The sequence below is a fragment of the Dipodomys ordii genome, unplaced genomic scaffold (assembly GCF_000151885.1).
Source record: "Dipodomys ordii isolate 6190 unplaced genomic scaffold, Dord_2.0 Scaffold25, whole genome shotgun sequence".
Taxonomy (NCBI): Eukaryota; Metazoa; Chordata; class Mammalia; order Rodentia; family Heteromyidae; genus Dipodomys; species Dipodomys ordii.
In genome coordinates, this window is record NW_012267241.1 from 11,354,515 (window position 1) to 11,374,267 (window position 19,753).

At 37.6% G+C, this 19,753-nt stretch overlaps 1 protein-coding gene across 1 annotated transcript in view; it reads left to right on the forward strand.

Annotated features, from left to right (window-relative positions):
• Positions 1 to 19,753, forward strand: part of Klhl14 (kelch-like family member 14) — a 92,995-nt gene that overhangs the window by 18,023 nt on the left and 55,219 nt on the right. The window contains exon 3 of the mRNA XM_013014941.1: positions 11,504 to 11,625. Within this exon, the coding sequence (XP_012870395.1) occupies positions 11,504 to 11,625 (122 nt within the window). The remainder of the gene's footprint in view (positions 1 to 11,503; positions 11,626 to 19,753) is intronic.

Genomic DNA, 19,753 nt, shown 5'->3' on the forward strand with positions numbered 1-19,753 from the left:
CTGCACTGCTCATAACCAGGGCGTCTGCCTGCCTTACTCCCTGGCTGAAGATCACCCCAACATAAGAAGTGCTCCTTTCTTTATCTTAGCCCCAGGATAACATCACAGAATTATTCCTTCCCTAAACAAAAGGTCTAGGAAATTCTTTTTCTTGCAGATAGTCATTTGTTGCTAGGATATTCCAGGAAAAGCCTGGAATAATGTATCTAGTTACTTACCAAGTTTTCTTGCTGTCTCTGTGACTCAGTGACTCTGCAGTGCTTCTCCAACTGAAAAATGCTGGCTCCAGGTTCCTCTGAGTCAGCTTCAGTTTCACAGAGAGGAATCTCTCTGGACTTAGAGTCCTGGATAAACCTGGGCTGTAGGTCACACTGTGGGACCTGATGGTTGTCTCTTTCAACATCTTCTTGAAGTGCTGAGTTTCTTCCTTTGGAATGGTATTTTATTCAAAGATGAACTTTGATGGTCCTATCTAAGATTCATCTTGGTAGGATATGCTGTATCCATCTGAACTTACATTTTCATTATCATTCTATGATTGTAGGTCTAAAATGTCTTTTTTTTCTTGTGCAGCAGGTAAGACTGTTTCCTCAGTTTGGGAGGTCATGCATGTCTTCCCAAAGCTAGACAGATGAGAGGGAAAGAGACAGAGAGAAGTCTCAGTCATGAGATTGGTTTTCAAGGAGACACAGAGTCCTCTTGATACTGGGTTTTGTTCCGTGTTTAAATGCATTCTTAGGGTAAGAATGATACTTTGTCTTCTTTTGCCATGAAGTGACATGGAACTTAATGGATCTTTTGTGAAGGAGAAGATCCTCTTGCTATCACACAAACCATGGTTGTCCCCACCAGCTAGTCAGTAGCAAATGTGTGAGCTAGTGAGCTGTGAGACTGCCTCCTGATTCCAGATGGGAGGCTTGGTCTGAGAGGTAATAGTTGCCGCAGGACTTTCTTCCAGGAAGGGGGGTAGGATTAATGAAATGCTATTTCCATTGTAGTTTATGTTTTTCAGGGAAAAATAGGTGCTAAGCATTAGGTATTAGAATTAGAGATTATATAGATAATTAAGCAGAGACAACATGCAGCTGCTTCAAGTTACGAAATAAAACCGTAATCTGGAAGTGAGAGAGAAGGTAAATATAACGAGTATGATTTTGTTGAACCATTGTCTCTCATGAGGTACAGGACCAAAATAAATAGAGTCCAGTAAAATGTCACAGCCAATCATAAGCTAGACCACCCTGGCTCTTGAGTTTATGATTTCTGATTTCGGTTGGATTAGCTAGGCTTCTTTGTTATAGCTGCCTCTGATGTCATTGACCAGTTGACAAATTTGGAGTCTGAAAGAAGAATGTAGCAGGAGCAAAAGCAAACAGTCTAATCTGTATGCTGAAGGACTCTGTCATATTCTGGAATGAGAAACTCACGGAGAACTCTGTGAGTTACAGCAGCTTAAATTAGGAGTAGAAGAACAAGAAGATGGTCAATTATACTTGCGAGGTATAAAGACACAGCCAAAAATGATGTTGATCTTTGCCAAGTATAGCACTATGGAAATGGAGGCAGGAAGACTACAACTTTGAAATCAGCTTAAGCTATGTAGTCAGACCTGATCTACAAACAAACAAAATAATAATAATCACAAACAACCAAACCTAAATATGTCAGTTTTCCCATCTCCACACATACAGATGGCAGAGTTAGACTTTGTCACAAAATATGGATGACCTGCGGCTGGTAACATGTGAGATAATTTTATGTGCCACCTAAGAAACCATTTAAAAATGTATTTTAGCAGTTAGATTGTGTATTACTATAATTGAACATTACTGAAAAGTAAAAGACAATTTAGTATGGCTTAGTAGTAGATACCTATAATCCTAGCTACTATGGAGGCAGAAATAGAAGAATAAAGATGAACTATAATCTTTTAAAAGCCCTGTTCAAGCATGAAATTTTAAATAAAAATGAAATAAACAATATCATAGCATGCAGATATGGTAAAATTCCTGAAGGTCTCTGCTTTGTTAGTAACTCAGGTTTAATGAACATTTCCTTCCATCATGGGCAGCTCCATTTGTAGGAGAATATAGATATGTAAAGATAAAGGGAAAGGCAAAGATGGGATCAATGAAAAGCAAATTCTTTGGTCATGTTCAAGTCAGAACACACACAAAAAAATGCAGCCATTAGGGACAGTGCAGAATAAAGGTAGCAGGTTCCATTTGGAAGTAGTGAACACAAAGGGTCCAGTCCATGGTCAGCTGGCCCCAGGGCCCTGTGGTAAGGCAGTACATCCTGATCAGCAATATAAGGTAGAAGTCAATCACCTCAGGGCAGTTTGTAAAAGAGAGGAAAAGGGCAGCATCCCGCAATGCCCTAAGTGGGTAAACTTCCAGTGACCTAAAATGATTCCTTAGACTTCACTTCTTAAAGAGACCTATCACCTTCCAATAACATTAAACGGAGGTCCACGCCTTTTACATGGCCACTGGAAGATATTCCAGGTTCAAGCTGACTTGCTCTTCGAGCAGGCGGAAATAAAGGATACTCTCTGTGACATACTCCCAGAGAGTGAGCTTGCAAGTGACTATTGCCCTTGCCATTTGTTTGTTCTTTTCCACATCGTTGTTTTGTTCATACGGTGAGCCCTTTTGAGCATTTACTATGTGCTAAGCCACTTCTGTGAGATCAGAAAAGTTGCCATTGTGATATAATCAAATACATTTCAGCGTGACTGCCATCTTAAGAAAACTAGATATTGCCTATCAGCCATCATTTTCGACACAGCCAGAATCATAGGAGAGGAAGATGATGACACTAACACCTGAGAGTCACAGCAGAGTCCTGTGAAAAAACCCTAGACATATTCCTGTGTGGAATGGAGAAAATAAAACTCATCCTTAGGCACTGGAAAAGGTGCCCTAGTCCTCTTTCCTCTAGTCTTTCATCTGTTAAATGGGGATAATGATACTTTGTGTTTACCTACCTCAGAGAGGCATTATCAGGTCTATTTAAAGGCTCTTCCCATGAAAGCTACTGTGTAATTACCAAGAACAGCTATGATAAAGAAACCTAAGTACAACAGCAAATCAGCTGGAACAAATTCTCAAGGGAGTTTACTTCTCGGGAAAATTTTAAGAAAAAGGTAGCAGCTTTCCTTTGGGGACCTCTGGGTACCATGATGGCTGGAAGTTTCGGGAAGGTTAGCTGACTATGGAAAACCCTCTCTTGGCCAAGAACTCAGATCCTCCTTTGCTGACTTTTTCCTCAAGGTCTTAGCAATTCCCATCTCATGTTCTTCTTTCAAAAAAAAAAAAAAGCAAACCTTTTTTTCTTAATCTTGATGCTTTTGTAGGTGAAATAAATTTCAAGCAAGGCAAGCATTATCTGCATGAGAGGAAAAGAGAAAGAAAAGGCTGGTTATAATATGGGGAATATGTATTTTATGCATGATAGGCAGTTGAAAATTCTTTGAAGTTTTATAAGAAGAGGACCGAGGGACTTATGTACTTTAAAGTTTGGTGATTACCTAACCACCTTAATGGAGCAAATTGGCAGCAAAGAGAGTGAGTAGATTGAATTTATGAATAGGCTCTGGGTCAATACCATGGTTCAGAAGCTCAATGGTTGTTTGTTTGTTTAACTTGCTTATTTAGTAAACGTTCTATTTATAAACATATGGTAACATATGGTATCTGAAAGGCATCTAAGTAATAAAAATTTCAAAACTCCAAAGACTGTTTTCAAGTGAGTGCTTTATAAGGTTAATAATTCTGCATAATAAGAATTACTGTCATTTATCAATTAATTACTATGAGAACTACACCATATTTTTCATATGTAACCCAGATATGAGCGAGATGCTTTCTATTTGGTAAAGAGCTATAAAAGTGCTATAAATCTTTCCAATCATATGGTCTATAGAAATCCAAAATCCATTGCTGTTGACTAAAAGTATTACCAGCCCCTCAAAAATTCAAATGTGAAACTCTAGAGTCCCTTTAAAAATAGTCTATGCACTATGTTGACAATGAACTGTACAAATTGTAGGTGGAGATGAGAGGGAAAAACTAGAGGAGAGTGAAGAAAGGGATGACATTGTCCAAAAAGAAATGCACTCTTTATGACTTATATAATTATAACCCTTTGTATATCACTTTTAACAATTAAAATAAATAAATAGAGTCTGTGGGAGATAATTAGGTCACAAAGCTGAACCCCTGCTGGGATTAGGGTCTTCATAAGAAGCGACAAGAAAGATCTTGCTTTTTCTTCTCACAATCTCTCCCACCATGTGAGAACGTAAACCGAAAGCTGGCTCTAAGCAGGAAATAATCTAGTACTTTCCAAATTCCAACAAGGAGATAAATTGGTTAAGCCAACCAGTCTGTGGTGTTTTTGTTCTAGTCTCCTGGGTAGATTGAGACAACCATTTTCATGTCTATGAATTTCTGAGCACTTGTGTTTTCCTGTCCTTGTCTATCCTCCAGGCTACTCTCACACTGCTATCCTACAGAGGTGGAACTGCCTTTTATAAAATCTGTGGATATCTTGTGTTTAGTCAAGTCCACTGAGATTGGAAGGTCAAGGGAAAGTGTCATGACTTCTGATCTTCTCCAGCCTCTCTCTAGAGGATTATGCTGAAAGCATTAATTTCTTTTCTCTCTCCATGGAGTAGAGAGACTAACTGTACAAGGTCTCCATAGCAGAAAGCATCTTTAATTGCCAGTAGGGTATGTCTGGCTCCAGGAGGTGATTTTGGTTGCAAGTAGAAACTGTACACTTTCCCATTACACTTTAATGACTTCATTTTCACTTTGAAACATGGTTGTAAGAAGTTATAATGATTCATCTTTTATAGATGAGGCAACTGAGACAAAGACTCAATCCTGGGACACAAAGATAAGTCCTGGTAGGAAGAAGACTTAAAACAAAGGAGTTAACTCGTGACTTGAAATTAAGTTGGTTTTGAAAGATTGACTACTCACCTCTATGTCCCTTCTTTAAAACTTCATTTTACTCTCAAAATTTCATTTCAAAATTACATCCATAGATCATGATTAAAGATATTTGTAAGGAAACACAAAGTAAAAAAATCTCAGTGATTTAGTATCATTTCAGAAAGAAGATATTAGAGTAATGAAGAATCTAAACAATGGCATTGCAACCCTTTAATACTTCTAAGTAATAAAAATGGAATGGTTTCACTGATGATAACTATTGATACTGATGGGAGCTAGCATTTATTTTGTACTATTTTGAATGTTTAATATACGTTATTTCATTTAATCCTAAAAAATTAAAGAAGCTTCTTTAATGTATGTGTCTTCAGTCTGTTGCTGTCCCTACTTTGTAAGTGATGTTAAAGAAGGAAAAGAGGCTAGCAGAGCATGATCACAAAAGAGGGAAAAGAGCTTCCTACAATAGCTGTGGTTGCCCTAAGGAACTGGGCAATCTGCTTTAGTTAGGAATCATGAAGATGCAATGATGTACCCAAGTGGATGGAAATCAGTACCATTCAGAACAGGGAATTTCCTCCTTGTGCTACCCACTAGTCTTTAGGCTAGTACCTGGAACATAGTAGGTACTAATAATGAATAAATTGCAGCCAAATGTGTAAGTCAAAAGCAGCCATAAAAACCTTAAAATAAGCAATCATAAATAGATAGCAATGGGTAATCTTTTAATTTGGGCAGGTACAGAGCTGGAAAACTTGGATTGAAAGCTTTGCTTGATTTTTCACTTTTTTATTTACCTGTATCAGGACTGTACCCTCGACTTTTATACTCTTGGCTGGTGTTCTACCACTTGGGGTATACCTATAGTTTGACATTTTGCTAATGAGTTGGAGATGATGTCTCAGACTTTGTTGCCTAAGATGGTTTTGAACTCAGATCCTCCAGATCTCAATCTCCTGAGTAGCTAGGATGAGAGATGTGAGCCACTGATGACTGACAATATTTGCTTTAAAAAAATCTGTATTTGTTTTCAGTTAAAAACTGAGTAGGCACTCAGCACTGAGTTATGGCTAGTAAGTCTTGTTATTTCAGAAGGCTTTTTAAGAAAAGGCATGTTTGTTGTTTTTCACATCACACTTTTTACGTTGTATATAAGTTAAAGGAAACTATGATGGCCAAGAGAATATTCAAAAGAGGTGACTAGCATGGGAAAGAAAATGGAAGCTTTTCTAGAAAGAAATGGGAAATTCCAATATGGAGAGGAGAAACCATTTAGCAATTCTCTTTGAATTTGTGCACACTACAAAGGCTTTTTCTTGAGAAGATTTAGATTGGTTGCTCAGCTCAGCATGAGGAGAAAAATATACCTAATGAATGAGTTTGAAAAAGTGAGGTCTATTTCATTATTAATATTAGTAAGGAAGTAAATAACATTGATACTGTTCATATTAATAATTAAGTAATGACAATTACTTATTAAAATGTTAAAAAAAAAAAGATGTCTCTGATTGATTATTCAGAGAACTGCTCAACCAAGTCAGTGGCTCACATTGTGAAACAGAACTGGATTTTAAGACCCCTCACCCCATGGAGTCATCATCTGTGAGAGTTGAGAAGTGATCATTTCTATTAAGAATCTGATCTTTAAAATCCCCTCAGATAAACCTGGTAACTTGTCGTCTTGGAAATTGCTGAACTAGATTGCCTCAAAGTTTCCTTCAAATGTTGGGATTTACTGTTTCTTAGAGCATTGCAGAATACCTTTTTTATATAAATGAATGAAAATTATTTATAATCTATACTGAATTTTGTACATGTTTTATATACATTTGCATATCTGTCTCACATTTGTATACTTAGAAAAACTTGTATGCACATTTGCTTAATTTGTACATATTTTATCCAAATGCACATAGGTAGCCTAGCCCTACTGTACCTATAGACTTGCTGATTTCCTAAATAGGTTAAAACTCTTCTTTCAGCCTGGTGAACAAAAACTTTTTTTCATGTGTCATGGAAAGGATAAACTTTATCTGGCCTGTTTCCCAATTATGCAAGTTCCAGACCACTGAAATAAAAATAAATGAGACTTTACCATACTTAGAACACCAGTATGAAGACAAATTTGTTTACAGCCCCAAGTTTTAGGTCATCCTTCAATCATTCATCCCAGGAACCAGAGTAGGTATGCATGTTAGCACAGGCACGCACACCCGAATGTGACACATGGTAAATGTTGGGCAACTACTGAGCTGGAACAAAGGAGACCTTCAAATTCCATTGCCTTTTTAACTCATAAGATTAAAAAGGTTTGAGGGATGTAAGACTCCAAGAACTCCAAGCCATCCCAATAGTATTGTTAATCCTGATACACTCAGCTTTTGTTTAATTTTCTCATTTTTAAACACATTACTTTGTTCTACTGGAGTTAAGCAGAGGAATGAATGGAGTAATTGTTAAAGAATAAAAGCTGTGAAGTGAACATATTAATTTTGGCTAAATTGGTTTCCTATGTAAAGAGTATCTGAAAAAACAACATACCACTGTATCAATAAAGGCACTCTAATTATTGCAAAGAGACTACATGTTTAGATGTTACCTAATCTAAAGTGAAACCTGTAAAGTGTTGCTGGAATTATTTGGACAAGAATAATTGAAACCTCCTTCAGAACAGTTAGTTCAGATTGTCTTGATTTTATTTTTCCAATTCATATTTTTCTTTTATTCCTGGAGTTTACAACTTGAGGTTCACATACATCAAATAAATAGCATGATAATCAAGGACTCAATACCCAATACACATTCATTTCTATCTGTCATTAATGTCATTGTTGCTATTATAATTGCACATTGTGAAAAGAATGAAAGCTTTTCCATAGAATTATTCACATGTATTACTTTGTAGGAATAATTGAATAGTTGACACTGCATTTTTATCATAGTAAAATATGGGATGGGTTTTCTCATTTATTCTTAAGCAATAAAAAATGTGGAGTAATCTCTCTTAGATCCCTTTATTTGATTCCCGAAAGTTTCCTCATTTTATATAGTTCACAAGTATGTGCTTTCTTTCTCACCTCTTTTTTTTTTCTTTTTTCTTTTTTTGGTCTGTCATGGGGCTTGAACACTGGGCCTGGGTGCTGTCCCTCAGCTCTTCAGCTCAAGGCGAGCACTCTACTGCTTAAGCCACAGCACCACTTCTGGTTTTTGAGTGGTTTATTGGAGATAAGAGTCTTATGGACATTCCTGCTGGGGCTGGCTTTGAACCGAGATCCTCAGACATCAGTCTCCTGAGTAGGTAGGATTACCAGCGTGAGCCACCAGCGCCCGGCTTTTCTCACCTTTTTATAAAATGCAGAGTTAGACAATTGGCAGTTCCGACAGTCAAAACCCTCTAAAATTTGGTGAGAAGCCCACTCAAATGTATTTAGCTAGTTTATGTGTTATTTCTCTGTGTCATGCAATTTGTCAAGAGCTTCATCCCAGTTTTGTCTTCTACGTGGTTGACCACAAAATAGAAATTTAAACCTTATTTAGAATTAAATAATATTGATGCTGGACTAGAAAATTGAATAGCACAAGCCTTAGTGACAAAATACTCCAAATACAGTGCCATAAATTTGAATGAATAATGACATAAATATAACAATGGAAAAGATTTGAAATGTGTCTTCACTGACTAAGAGGGTCACACATAATATATTCACAGCACTGTTCCTCAGTAGAAAACACATTCTAGTGAGAGTGGGTGTGTTTTCCTATTCCTCCATGTAATTTTCTTCTATGGAGCCTGTAGATGGCTTAGAAATTTGACTTAGTTATGTGAAGTCTTTCAGTGCTGCTGGCTAGCTAGCCCTGAATCATGTCATTGTTGGCACGGATGGAGGCTGAAACCATTTGCCAACTGTTCAGTGGTTTATGTATTGAAAATCTCAGTCCAGTTCTTAGAGGACAGATGGAAATGGTTGGCTCTTTGGACAGAGAGCACAATGACTCTAGATCCTTTACTTACCCACAGAGATGGCCTATCTAAGTCAGAGTGGAAAATAGCCATTGAGATTGATCCTGGGAAGTTGGTTTTATCAGCGAATGAAATGAAATGGCTTTACAAATATATCTGAGCCATCCATTTATCTCCTTTTGTAATTCATGAAACACATTTTTAAGCAGTGTATGTATTCATTAAAACAGAGACTTATTATTGCTATGTTGCTTTTCTCACAAGCACAATTTCAGTAAGTCCTCCACTCTATATTTATCCCCATCAATATTGGTCTACCTTCTCCTATCTGCAATCTGGCAGTACAGATGTATACAATGCAAGGATCACCACAGGATCATGTCTTTCATTTTGAATAGCTCTGTCTACAAGTGTTAAATTATGGACATCTAAAAGAACAATCTACTTTCATCTTGACTTTTTTTTGTACAAATACAGTATTTGGTTATTTGTGCAAAAAGCACGTGAAAAAATAACCCTATATATTAGCTCTGTGACTACATATTTACAAAATTATATGGCCCATGAATTGTATGTATACTGTATGTAAATAAAAAAGGAGTGCTAGCCGGGTACCAGTGGTTCACGCCTATAATCCTAGTTACTGAGGAGGCTGAGATCTGAGGACTACGGTTCAAAGCCAACCTGGGCAGGAAAGTCTGTGAGATTCTTATCTCCAATTAACCACCACAAAACTAGAAATGGCACCATGGCTCAAGTGGTAGAGCGCTCACCTTGAGCTGAAGAACTCTGTGACAGCACCGAACCAAATAAAAAAAAAGAAAGAAAGAAAGAAAGAAAAAGAAAAAAAGTGCATTGGTTTTCCTCAACCTGTCTCAGAAAACCAATTATTGAAATCCTCAATGTACAGAGATTTTTGCTATATTTTGTTTTTGCTTGCCAATGAGTAGTCACTAAGACATATGGGTCAAGAATTCATTAAATGTATATTGTTGGGGTTTTCCTTTTTTCCATTCAACTATATATCCTCAGGATGGCCAAATTAATGTTGCCAGCTGCTATTTCCTTAGTCACTCCCCTATAAGTACAGCTCCCTCTATTGATACATCTGTAACCTGGTTTCAGAAGGTATTTTTCCTCCTGAGACATACACAATGCATTCAACAACACCAGCATTTCATTAAAAGCATTCTCCCATTCCCTTCCTTCATATGGAAGTGTCATTAGCTGTATGAAGTTAACTCTCTGAATGTTAAGTTCTTAATCAACAAACAACGCTTCTCCATGGAGCCTGTTTTGCCAAGCATCCTTGAATCAAAACAGGCTGAATATGTAGTAGATTCAGAGCTCCACTATGGGTTGTGATCATATTTAAGAGAAACCCTTTCGTATTTATTGACTTTTTCCCCCCTTCAATTACGGTTGTTCCGTTTCTTCTGCCACCACCTTGAGCCTTTCAGGTAAATGAAAAGTTCAATTATATGTAAAGTGACTGTTAAATCAGCAGGCCCCTTGTGGGGGTCTGGGCCTCCTCTCCCTGCTTCAGTGGCAAGTGCGCTCAATCCATTACTGTTCCTGAGGATTGTACATCCATCAGGTCGCATGTGCTGGCCAGGGTGCATCTTATAGCTTTTTACTGCATATGAGACATTGCGGGCCTGTTCTCAGGAACTGCCAGGCAGACTGGGAATCACAGTCACGGTTAATAGCAGCGAATTGCCAGCTCTTGATGGGTGGGTAGTCACTCCTTTCAGTGGTTGCCCCCTGGGGGAGAAGGTAGAAAAACAGAGGGAGGGAATTAGAGTGACTTTGCACAGTTGAGCAGGTTCATGCCGCTGGATCAGTGGCAAGCATTGGCAGGGCTCCACTCTGGGGAGGCTCACAACAACATCACAGTCTCATTTTTACCAATTGGTGCTGCTGTATCGCCAGTGGTGCACAGGGGGAGAGCAGAGGGGAGGGTGAGCCGGAGTGGTTGAGGGGGGCGGGGTGGATGGATAGAGGCAGAAGTCAAAGCTCAATTCCACAAACCAAAAATTCATGTTCAAATTGGTTAACCCACCTCAGTTAGCCCCATGCTACTAATTGTACCAAACTGGTCTTTGAAGTTCCCTGGGTGATTAAAGAGTTGGTTCACAAACTCTGCCTAACCTTAATTTTTTCAAGGTTCTTTGAGTGGCGAATGGCTTATAATAATGATTTTGACTAATACGATTTTTGACATGCAACTTTAATGCTTAACCTTAGTACAACTCCAGAGCATTTCATGTGTATTCAGCTGTAAAGAGTGATGATTTAAAGGGATAATATAAGAAAAAGGTCGTTCTAGAATGAACCTCTAACAAATTGCATAAAAGGAGCTTATTATTCCACAAGTAGAGGGATATGCAGCTTTTCTAATCATTTTTCTGCTTGGTTCAAAAAAGAACTGTTGAGACATGATTGGGAGAAGAAACAGGAAAAAAATGAAATCTAAATCTGCGAGCAAGGAACATTCTTTTTGATGGTTATGATTTTGTTGCCACTAAAAAGACTCTCTAATAATGTGGTTATTCATCTCCTTTTTTTGTTTTGGGTGAAGAATTCGCTCTAACAAGAAAATGCTCTTATTGGTTGGAGGGTTACCTCCTGGACCGGACCGGCTACCCAGCAATTTGGTTCAATATTATGATGACGAAAAGAAGACATGGAAAATACTCACAAGTAAGTGCAATTGTTTATTTACTTTCCTATTTATCTAAGGCTACCAGCTCTCTCGATGAATTTGATAATATGGTTAATCAAATCAGACATTTTATTGCTGTGCTAGCTTTTAGAGTTTTGTTTATGTGTCGGGGGCATTTAGAGTAAAAGCCTAAATTAACATGGCATGAGAAAGCTGGTCAGTTTGGTGGTTGAATGGGCTTGATAATACTGGCCTAAAAATAACTCTGCTGGTTTATGTGTCTGAATGTATTGAAATGGATAGGGGAGGAACAAGGTGATTAAAGATGGTCCCCCAAATCATTCACTTTTGTGTTGTTGATAGGAAAATGAAGGGTTGTTTACTAGCACTGTTAAGTTTTCTCACATTAAAATGGTTGTATAGTTCATTGACTCTGTAATGAACATTTATTTTGATATTTAGGTATTTTTCTTCATTAATCTATAGTCTGGAGGGGATGGGGTTCTTGGGGAGCTGACTCCTTACACTACTTCACAGCTTGGATGAACAGATATATTGGTGGTCTGTCCCAGCTGCCTTAAATTGTGCTTGCAAAACTTTCAGCTATTTTCCTCCTCCCCTTCTCCCCTTAAAGGGTGATTGTGTTTTACAGCAAACCTCTTGCCTTGGGCACTCAGATTTGGAACTTAGTGTTTTATCGGTTACGATTCCCAATCTGACTCAGTCATGGAATCAAAAATCATCGTTTCCTAAGTGCAGCAAGCTGTGTGCACCAGTCCCCTCATGGGCACAGTGGCTGCACTGGTCAATAAAACTAAATTTTAACTGTCAAAATGGCCCAGAGCTGTATAGATAAAATAATAAATGAGCAATTTTGATCCATAAATCAAAGCCATACATTGAAAACCAACAAGAGTTGAAAGTTAGATTTTTTTTTTCCCCACTGCATGTGTCTTTTAAGCAGTTTTATATTTTGGCAGATTGTTGTTCTTTTTAAAAAGATTTTTCCCTGAAATATCTTTAAAATAATGGAAACAGGACATGAGTTTGCACATGAGAGCAGAAGAAGAGCAAAGACTTGTGAAGTGGTACTTGAAATGATACATTTAGGAGCTGGCTTAGCCCAGCAAAACCTGAAGTAACAATGTCTAGGCACTGCATCAAGAGGACTCCCTGGATGCCACTATCCATGCCTGCAGTGAAGGAGTAGAGAAATCCACACAGTGAGATTAAGAAGGGGAAGATAGAAAAAAATAAGTTAAAGATACCTTAAAATGGGGCTGGGAAGGTGGCTCAGTGGTAGAGCACTTGCCTTGCATGCCTGAGGCCCTGGGTTCGATTCCTCAGCACCACATAAGCAAAAAGAAAAAAGCCGGAAGTGGCACTGTGGCTCAAGTGGTAGAGCTCTAGTATTGAGCTGAAGAGTTGAGGGACAGTGCCCAGGCCCAGAGTTCAGGCCCCATGACCGGACCAAAAAAAAAAAAGATATCTTAAAATGTTTTATTCTCTGTTTGATGAACATACCATCTATAGTGATTTAAATACCTAAGTGAATAATCAAGTTGTATCTTAAAGATTTTTCAGAAAATAGAGCTAAAATAAAACTAAAGAATCAATTATTTGATAATTGATCAATTTGGAAAACCTACATAAAGTGATCCATGGAAGAAGGGAAAGAGGACAAAAGATCTCCAAGAGAAAAGTAGGAAGAACATAGGAACAGGAAGATTGTAAACACAACTAATAAATGGTAGTCATTGACAAATCTACCTACTTTTCCAAATAGCTAATGTTGCAACCAATTAGCTATTTATTGAAATCCTACAGTAAAGGCCAAAAGACTGATTAAAGCATTATGAACAATGCCTATAGAAAGTCTTGTGTTCAGTTTAAACCTTGCTCAGAGAGAGGTTAACCATCAAACATCATTCAGAAGTGCTAAGCTAATTTGACAAGGAGGTAAAAATGACAGGCAAAGGAAAGAGAGACAGTCTTCCTAGCTTGAGGTCTGCTTATTTATTGAATGACTGTTTTCATGCAAAAGTTGACTAGCAATCTCCTAACACCTGAGATTGGTTATGCTGAACCTTAGAATACTCTACAGACTTATCATGAGCAAATGTCTCTCGATGAGTCTCATAGGTAAACATCTATTTCAAAGATAATATTCCACAGGCAGAAACACATGGATTTCCCTCACAAGGGAGCTACAGTATTTGTACACATTGTATAATGAAGGAAAATGATTTTGGAAACACTTTAGAAGGAGTATACTTAGAGTTTTTGTGAGGTTTCTGAAGGGAGGTGATCTTTGCTCATGTAAAGGATTAAGTATGGTGTTACAACAAATATTTTAAATAAGACTGTATATAGAGAAAAAATAACATTGAATACAATGGGGGAGTAATTGTGTCCATATAATCTTAATTTAAAAAACTCAATGGTTGAGAAGGTAGCTCAGTAACAAAGTGTTTATCTAGTATACACAAGGCTCTGGGTTGGATCGCCAGCACACACATCGTCAACCAACCTGTAGTGTGTTTTATCTAAACAACAAAGGGAACAATTATTGTAACTGAAAAGGCTATCTTGGTAGCACACTGGTCCAGACTTCATAATTTTTTATTAACTTTAAGAGTTCCACAAAGAAGTTGCCATTTAATAAAACAGTTTGTGAATACAATACTGCTTCTTGATCAATATCACCACTGTCAACATTTTCACCCATCCCTCCCTAATCCACCCTTTCCCTCTTCTTAATTTGTGAATTCTTGATTGCATTCACTCCCTCTTTCTCTTCTCCATTGTACCTTCCTTTTTGGAAGAAGCATCTGATATAGCATTATAGAAATGATGTTTAGGAGGGGAACAGAAATAACAAAATGCTGAAACAAGGATACAGGTGGACCCATTGTAACAATGAGATGTACAAGACATTACATTATGTTGAAAAGGAACTTTACAACTTCAGGAGGGGAGTAGGAGCTGGGGAGGGAGGGAAGGAATAGGAGGGGAAAAACAAAGGAGGGGGTAACAATGCTTGATAGGAAATGTACTCATTACCTTACTCATGTAAATGTTACCCCTCTGTACAGTATCTTTACAATAAAAACATAAAAAAAGAAATTATGTTAAGTGTACTAACAGAGTTTCTAAACCTCTGTCAAAATATATTGAGAAATAACATAAAAACAACTGTAAAATCCTTTTGCAAGTGTGAAGCGTTAGGTAATAAGAATAAAATGAAGCATTGCTATTTCCTTGCCTGTTAATAACAAAGGGGAATTTAGGTACATTATTCATTTTTGTTGTATAGTGTTATTTCTCTTGCATTTCTCAATTCTGTATCTGTCTCCTGTTTCATTCTTAACTTACTAGAAAGCAGTACAGGATGGCTATCTAGTCCAAGTGTATTGTTTTTGTCTTTTACCATCCAGTAGATTTATAGGCACTTTCTAGTTGCAACAAATGAAGGAAACCATGCAGCCTATGTTTCTTTGGCTCTGACTTACTTCACTTAATATAATTTTTTTCCAAGTCTTTCCATTTCCTTATGAATGGTACAATATCATTATTTCTGACAGAAGTATACAATCCATTGTGTATGTATACCACATTTTGGGGGGGGGTCTGGTTGTGGGGCCTGAACTCTGGGCCTGGGCGCTGTCCCTCAGCTCTTCAGCTCAAGGCTAGCGCTCTACCGCTTGAGCCACAGCACTGCTTCTGGCTTTTTTCTTTTTGCTTCTGTGGTGCTGAGGAATTGAACCCAGGACCTCATGCATGCAAGGCAAGCGCTCTACCACTGAGCCACCTTCCCAGCCCCGTATACCACATTTTCTTGATCTATTTGTTTGCTAAGGGATATCTGGGTTGATTCCTTCCACATGTTGGCTATGGTAAACAGTGCTGTAATGTACATGGCTGTGCTGGTAGCTTTAGTGTGGCCTTGTTTAGACATTAACACAATGAGACCAAAGGAAGATATTCTTAGGAGAGGATCACAAAGGTTCAGTAGGTATGGACATATGATCATATAAAATGATGTGTATAGAAATGAACTCCAGGAAATGGAAACAAGGAGTTTTATGTTATTTTGCTTCATGTATGTGTGTGTGTGTGTGTGTGTGTGTGTGTGTGTGTTCCTTTGTCACTGTTTTTTATTTCTCTACCCTTTGTCTTATATGTAGGTTTATATGTTTTGGGGAGTGTAAGAGGGAGCACAGAAATGGTAAAAGGATTAACAAATGCAGCAGTGATATTCACTAGACACTATGCTGATAATGAACTATAAACTTCTGGGGGGAAAGCGGGTTGGGAAAAATGCTAGAAAAATGAAGGAAGAGGAGACACTTCAAAAAGAAATATGCTCATTACCTCACTTATATAACTATAACCTCTTTGTACATCATCTCTACAATAAACATAAAAAAGAAAATACATAGTGGAATTCATACAGATCATGGAGCAATAAAATTTTTCATATTTGAAATAAAAAGAAAGCAGTACAGGAGACGTGAATACTAAAACAGCCAATGCAGAAAAAAAGTACCTGAATTCTTAACACACGATTAAAAAATTTTGCTAGCAATTGTGCACTTTTAATAACAGATTCCACATATAGCCAAGTTTTATGAAGTCCATATGTGGAAGTACTTTACTTTCTTTGCCCTGGAACAGCACTGAAGAGATCACTATTGTATTCAGCTTCTTCACTGGTAGGTGAAGGCAGTTCTCAGGAACTAGCAGCTTCCTTTTTCCTGTATTTTAGATAAGAGATCCTATTTATTAAGTGCTTCTCTGTTGATTTCTTTGATTAATGACAGGACAAGGACTTCCCAGCCCTTTCCTGTTACAATGATAACTTCACCTTATTAACAGTAGATGAGAATTCTATCGTTTAGCTAGATAGGCTTATCGTTTCTTTTGACCACTGAAGTTCATTTTCTAGAAGCATTAGAATTGTTTTTCCTTCCTTATCCATACATTGGTAGCAACTCTTTCCTCTACTTTCTAATGTAAGGATGGGGGGCCTTTGATTTCTCAATCATAGAAAATGAATGAAGCTGCTACATAGTGGTTCCCCAGGTTATATTCCCAGTGGAGGACACTTAACTTGATACTATTACATAGGAAGAGCCCTGGGAATGGTTGGTATCAATTTCTTTTAATATTTTTACATTATGTTAAGTAAGTATACAAAGGAGTCTCAATTCAACCTGTCTATTTATAAGTACAATGCATCTTGGTCAGCTTCCTTCATTCTCCCTGATCTGTCCTAACCCTCCCATCTCCTCAAATTACCTGGATCCATTTTCAATTTCTTTTAAAGGGGAAATAACAAACCTTCACATTAGCACATTAGATTGGAATTCTTGCCTTGGATTTTCTGTCTCTTGATTTCAGCCTGTACCTGTTCTTTGAAAATATATTGAGAGTAAAATAAAGTTATTAAAAAACTCTTAAGCATTTCTTATGGTTATCTGTTGTTGAGAAAGTAAAGGTAAGTTGAATCAAGGTTTTCCAAAAGTGATTGTCTTTTTTTTTTATTGTGAAAATACTGTACAGAGGGGTTACAATTACATGAGCAAGATAATGAGTACATTTCTCACCAAGCATTGTCGCCTCCTCCTTTGTTTCCCCATCTCTTCCCATCCTCCCCCCTGCTCCCCCACCCAACCCTCCTGTGGTTGTCTTTATTTATAGTAATTTTATTACCATGGATTGAAACCTGAAAATTATTTAGTGTAATTTAATTTTTTGACAGATAGGTGAAGTTGGTAGATAGTACATTCCACATTGCAGAATGTATATTAGTAGCAGAAAACTTACCTAGCAAGAAAGGGAATAGAAATTTCAAAAATGGAAAGAAAGGAAGGGAGGAAGGAAGGAAGGAAGGAAGGAAGGAAGGAAGGAAGGAAGGAAGGAAAAAGAATTTTGAGCGGAGATATCATTCTAATTTTTGTTTTTGGTGTTAGTGAAAACATAGTGACCTAAAGATTTTATGCAATAGCATAACAGTTGCTGTCTTTTAGCCTGGAAACTTTTGTTTCAGTTCATGGAGCAATTGTTTCCATGACTTTGGGCAAACAGAAGGAAAAATTGTGTCTTGACTTTAAATACGTTAGCATCTAATTTTACCTTCAATGAGCTCAATTCTAATTTGAAATACATGGCTGCACATTGCTATATATCTTGAATTATTTGCTACTGAGTATTCATGCACCAGTGCAGTAGTGGATTTTTCATAGATTTTTTTTAAAAAAATTATATGTGGTGGTCATTCCAAGTACTGTATGTCAACTAAGGTGGATGCCTAGAAAAAGTACTTGACTTCATGTGGCCATCTCTCATTTACTTCTGGTTGATACTTTCCTTGAATATAGTAATTGTTTCTTCTCCAGAGGACAGTATGTATGTAAATAATTCCAATGCCTCTTTTGGATACAATTATTGGTGTTTGCTACTGAATGAGGCCTATAGGAGGTAGGAGTCATAAAGACAGCTTAAATTTGAGCTCCTAGTCAGACAGCACACTAAATCTGGCAAATCCTTAAATGTAAATCCTGAAAAAATGATCTCCTTCTCTAGTGTTCTCATTTGGGGAACTAATTTCATTTACTCAGCAAATATACTTGGTACCTCCCCGCCCCCTGCAATGCGCTCCCCCCACCCCACCCCCAGTCCTGGGATTTGAATTCTGGGCCTATGTGCTATCCCTGGATTCTTTTTGCTCAAGGATAGCACTCTACCATTTGAGCTACTGCACCACTTTGGACTTTTGATGTGATTAATTGGAGATAAAAGTCTTACAGACTTTCCTGCCCAAGCTGGCTTCAAACTGCAATCCTCAGCTCTCACTCTCATGAGTAGCTAGGATTATAGATGTGTGCCACTGGGTGCCCAGATACACTTGGTATCTTCTGTATCACAAAGGATACAACTCTGAATTAAAACAAGCATCACCATTTCCCTAATGAGTTAGAATTCCATGGGGAAAATCATCATTAATCAAAAAACCCCGCTAGCATTGAAATGTGGCAGTGCTCTGAAGGAAGGGTAGAAAGTATAGACAATCTGGAAGTGGAGAGGACTGAGCTCACTTAGAAATCTAGCTTAGAATATCACCACCAAAGATGTTGCATCTGAACTGACAATTAAAGGAAGAATAGGACTTAGGCAGAGGCTCATGTGAAGGTATGAGATAAGATGGTTCCAAGTTAGTTAACAATAAGTGCAAAGACCTTGCCAAAAAAAGAAAAGAAAAGGAAGAGAGAAAGAAAGAAAGAAGAGAGAGGGGGAGGGAGGGAAGGAGCAAGAAAGGGAGGGAGGGAGGAAGGAAGGAAGGAAGGAAGGAAGGAAGGAAGGAAGGAAGGAAGGAAGGAAGGAAGGAAGGAAAGAAGAAGGAAACTGCATGGCCAAACTCATATTGAGGTAGGAGAGAAGAGATATGATTAAAGATCTTAGCCAGAACACTAGTCATATAGGAGTTCTGTGGTTAGTTCATAACTTGCATTTTTACTTTGAGAGATAAAAGAAGTGTTATATGTGTGTGGGTGTATATATTACATGTATGTATATGTATATGCATATATATGCACACACATAAACACAACCAGAATAAATTATACAAGTCTATTGAATTATTATAATTGAATTATTATAAATAAACAACAAAGAAGTAATTTTCATTGTTCATTTTAAAAAAAGGAACAGGCTGAGCCCAAGTGGTTCACACCTATAATTCTAGCTACTCTGACATCTGAGGACTGTAGTTCAAAGCCAACCTGGTACCAGAAAAAAAAAAATAAGCACATACACATGGAAATGGTTTTTCTTTTAATGATAACAAAAAAGAAATAACAAGCTAGTTTTGGTGAATGCTTATTTTATTTAAATATCTTTATCAAACATTAGAAATAATTATAGCAAAGTTCAAACAAGTAAACTACCCATGAGATGAGAGATGTCTACGTGGTATCATTAACTGAAATTACCTTTGGTGAGCATTCCGCATGTGAGAATTTGGAGCTTTGTGTATCAGACACAAATGACTCTGTTCCTGGGAATGGGTGTTCACAGAGCCACACCTTCATATTCATGAGGGCCCTGGCCATATCAAGCTGGCATTAAGGTTTCCTTTGTATGGGACAAGGAGAACAAGTAGTT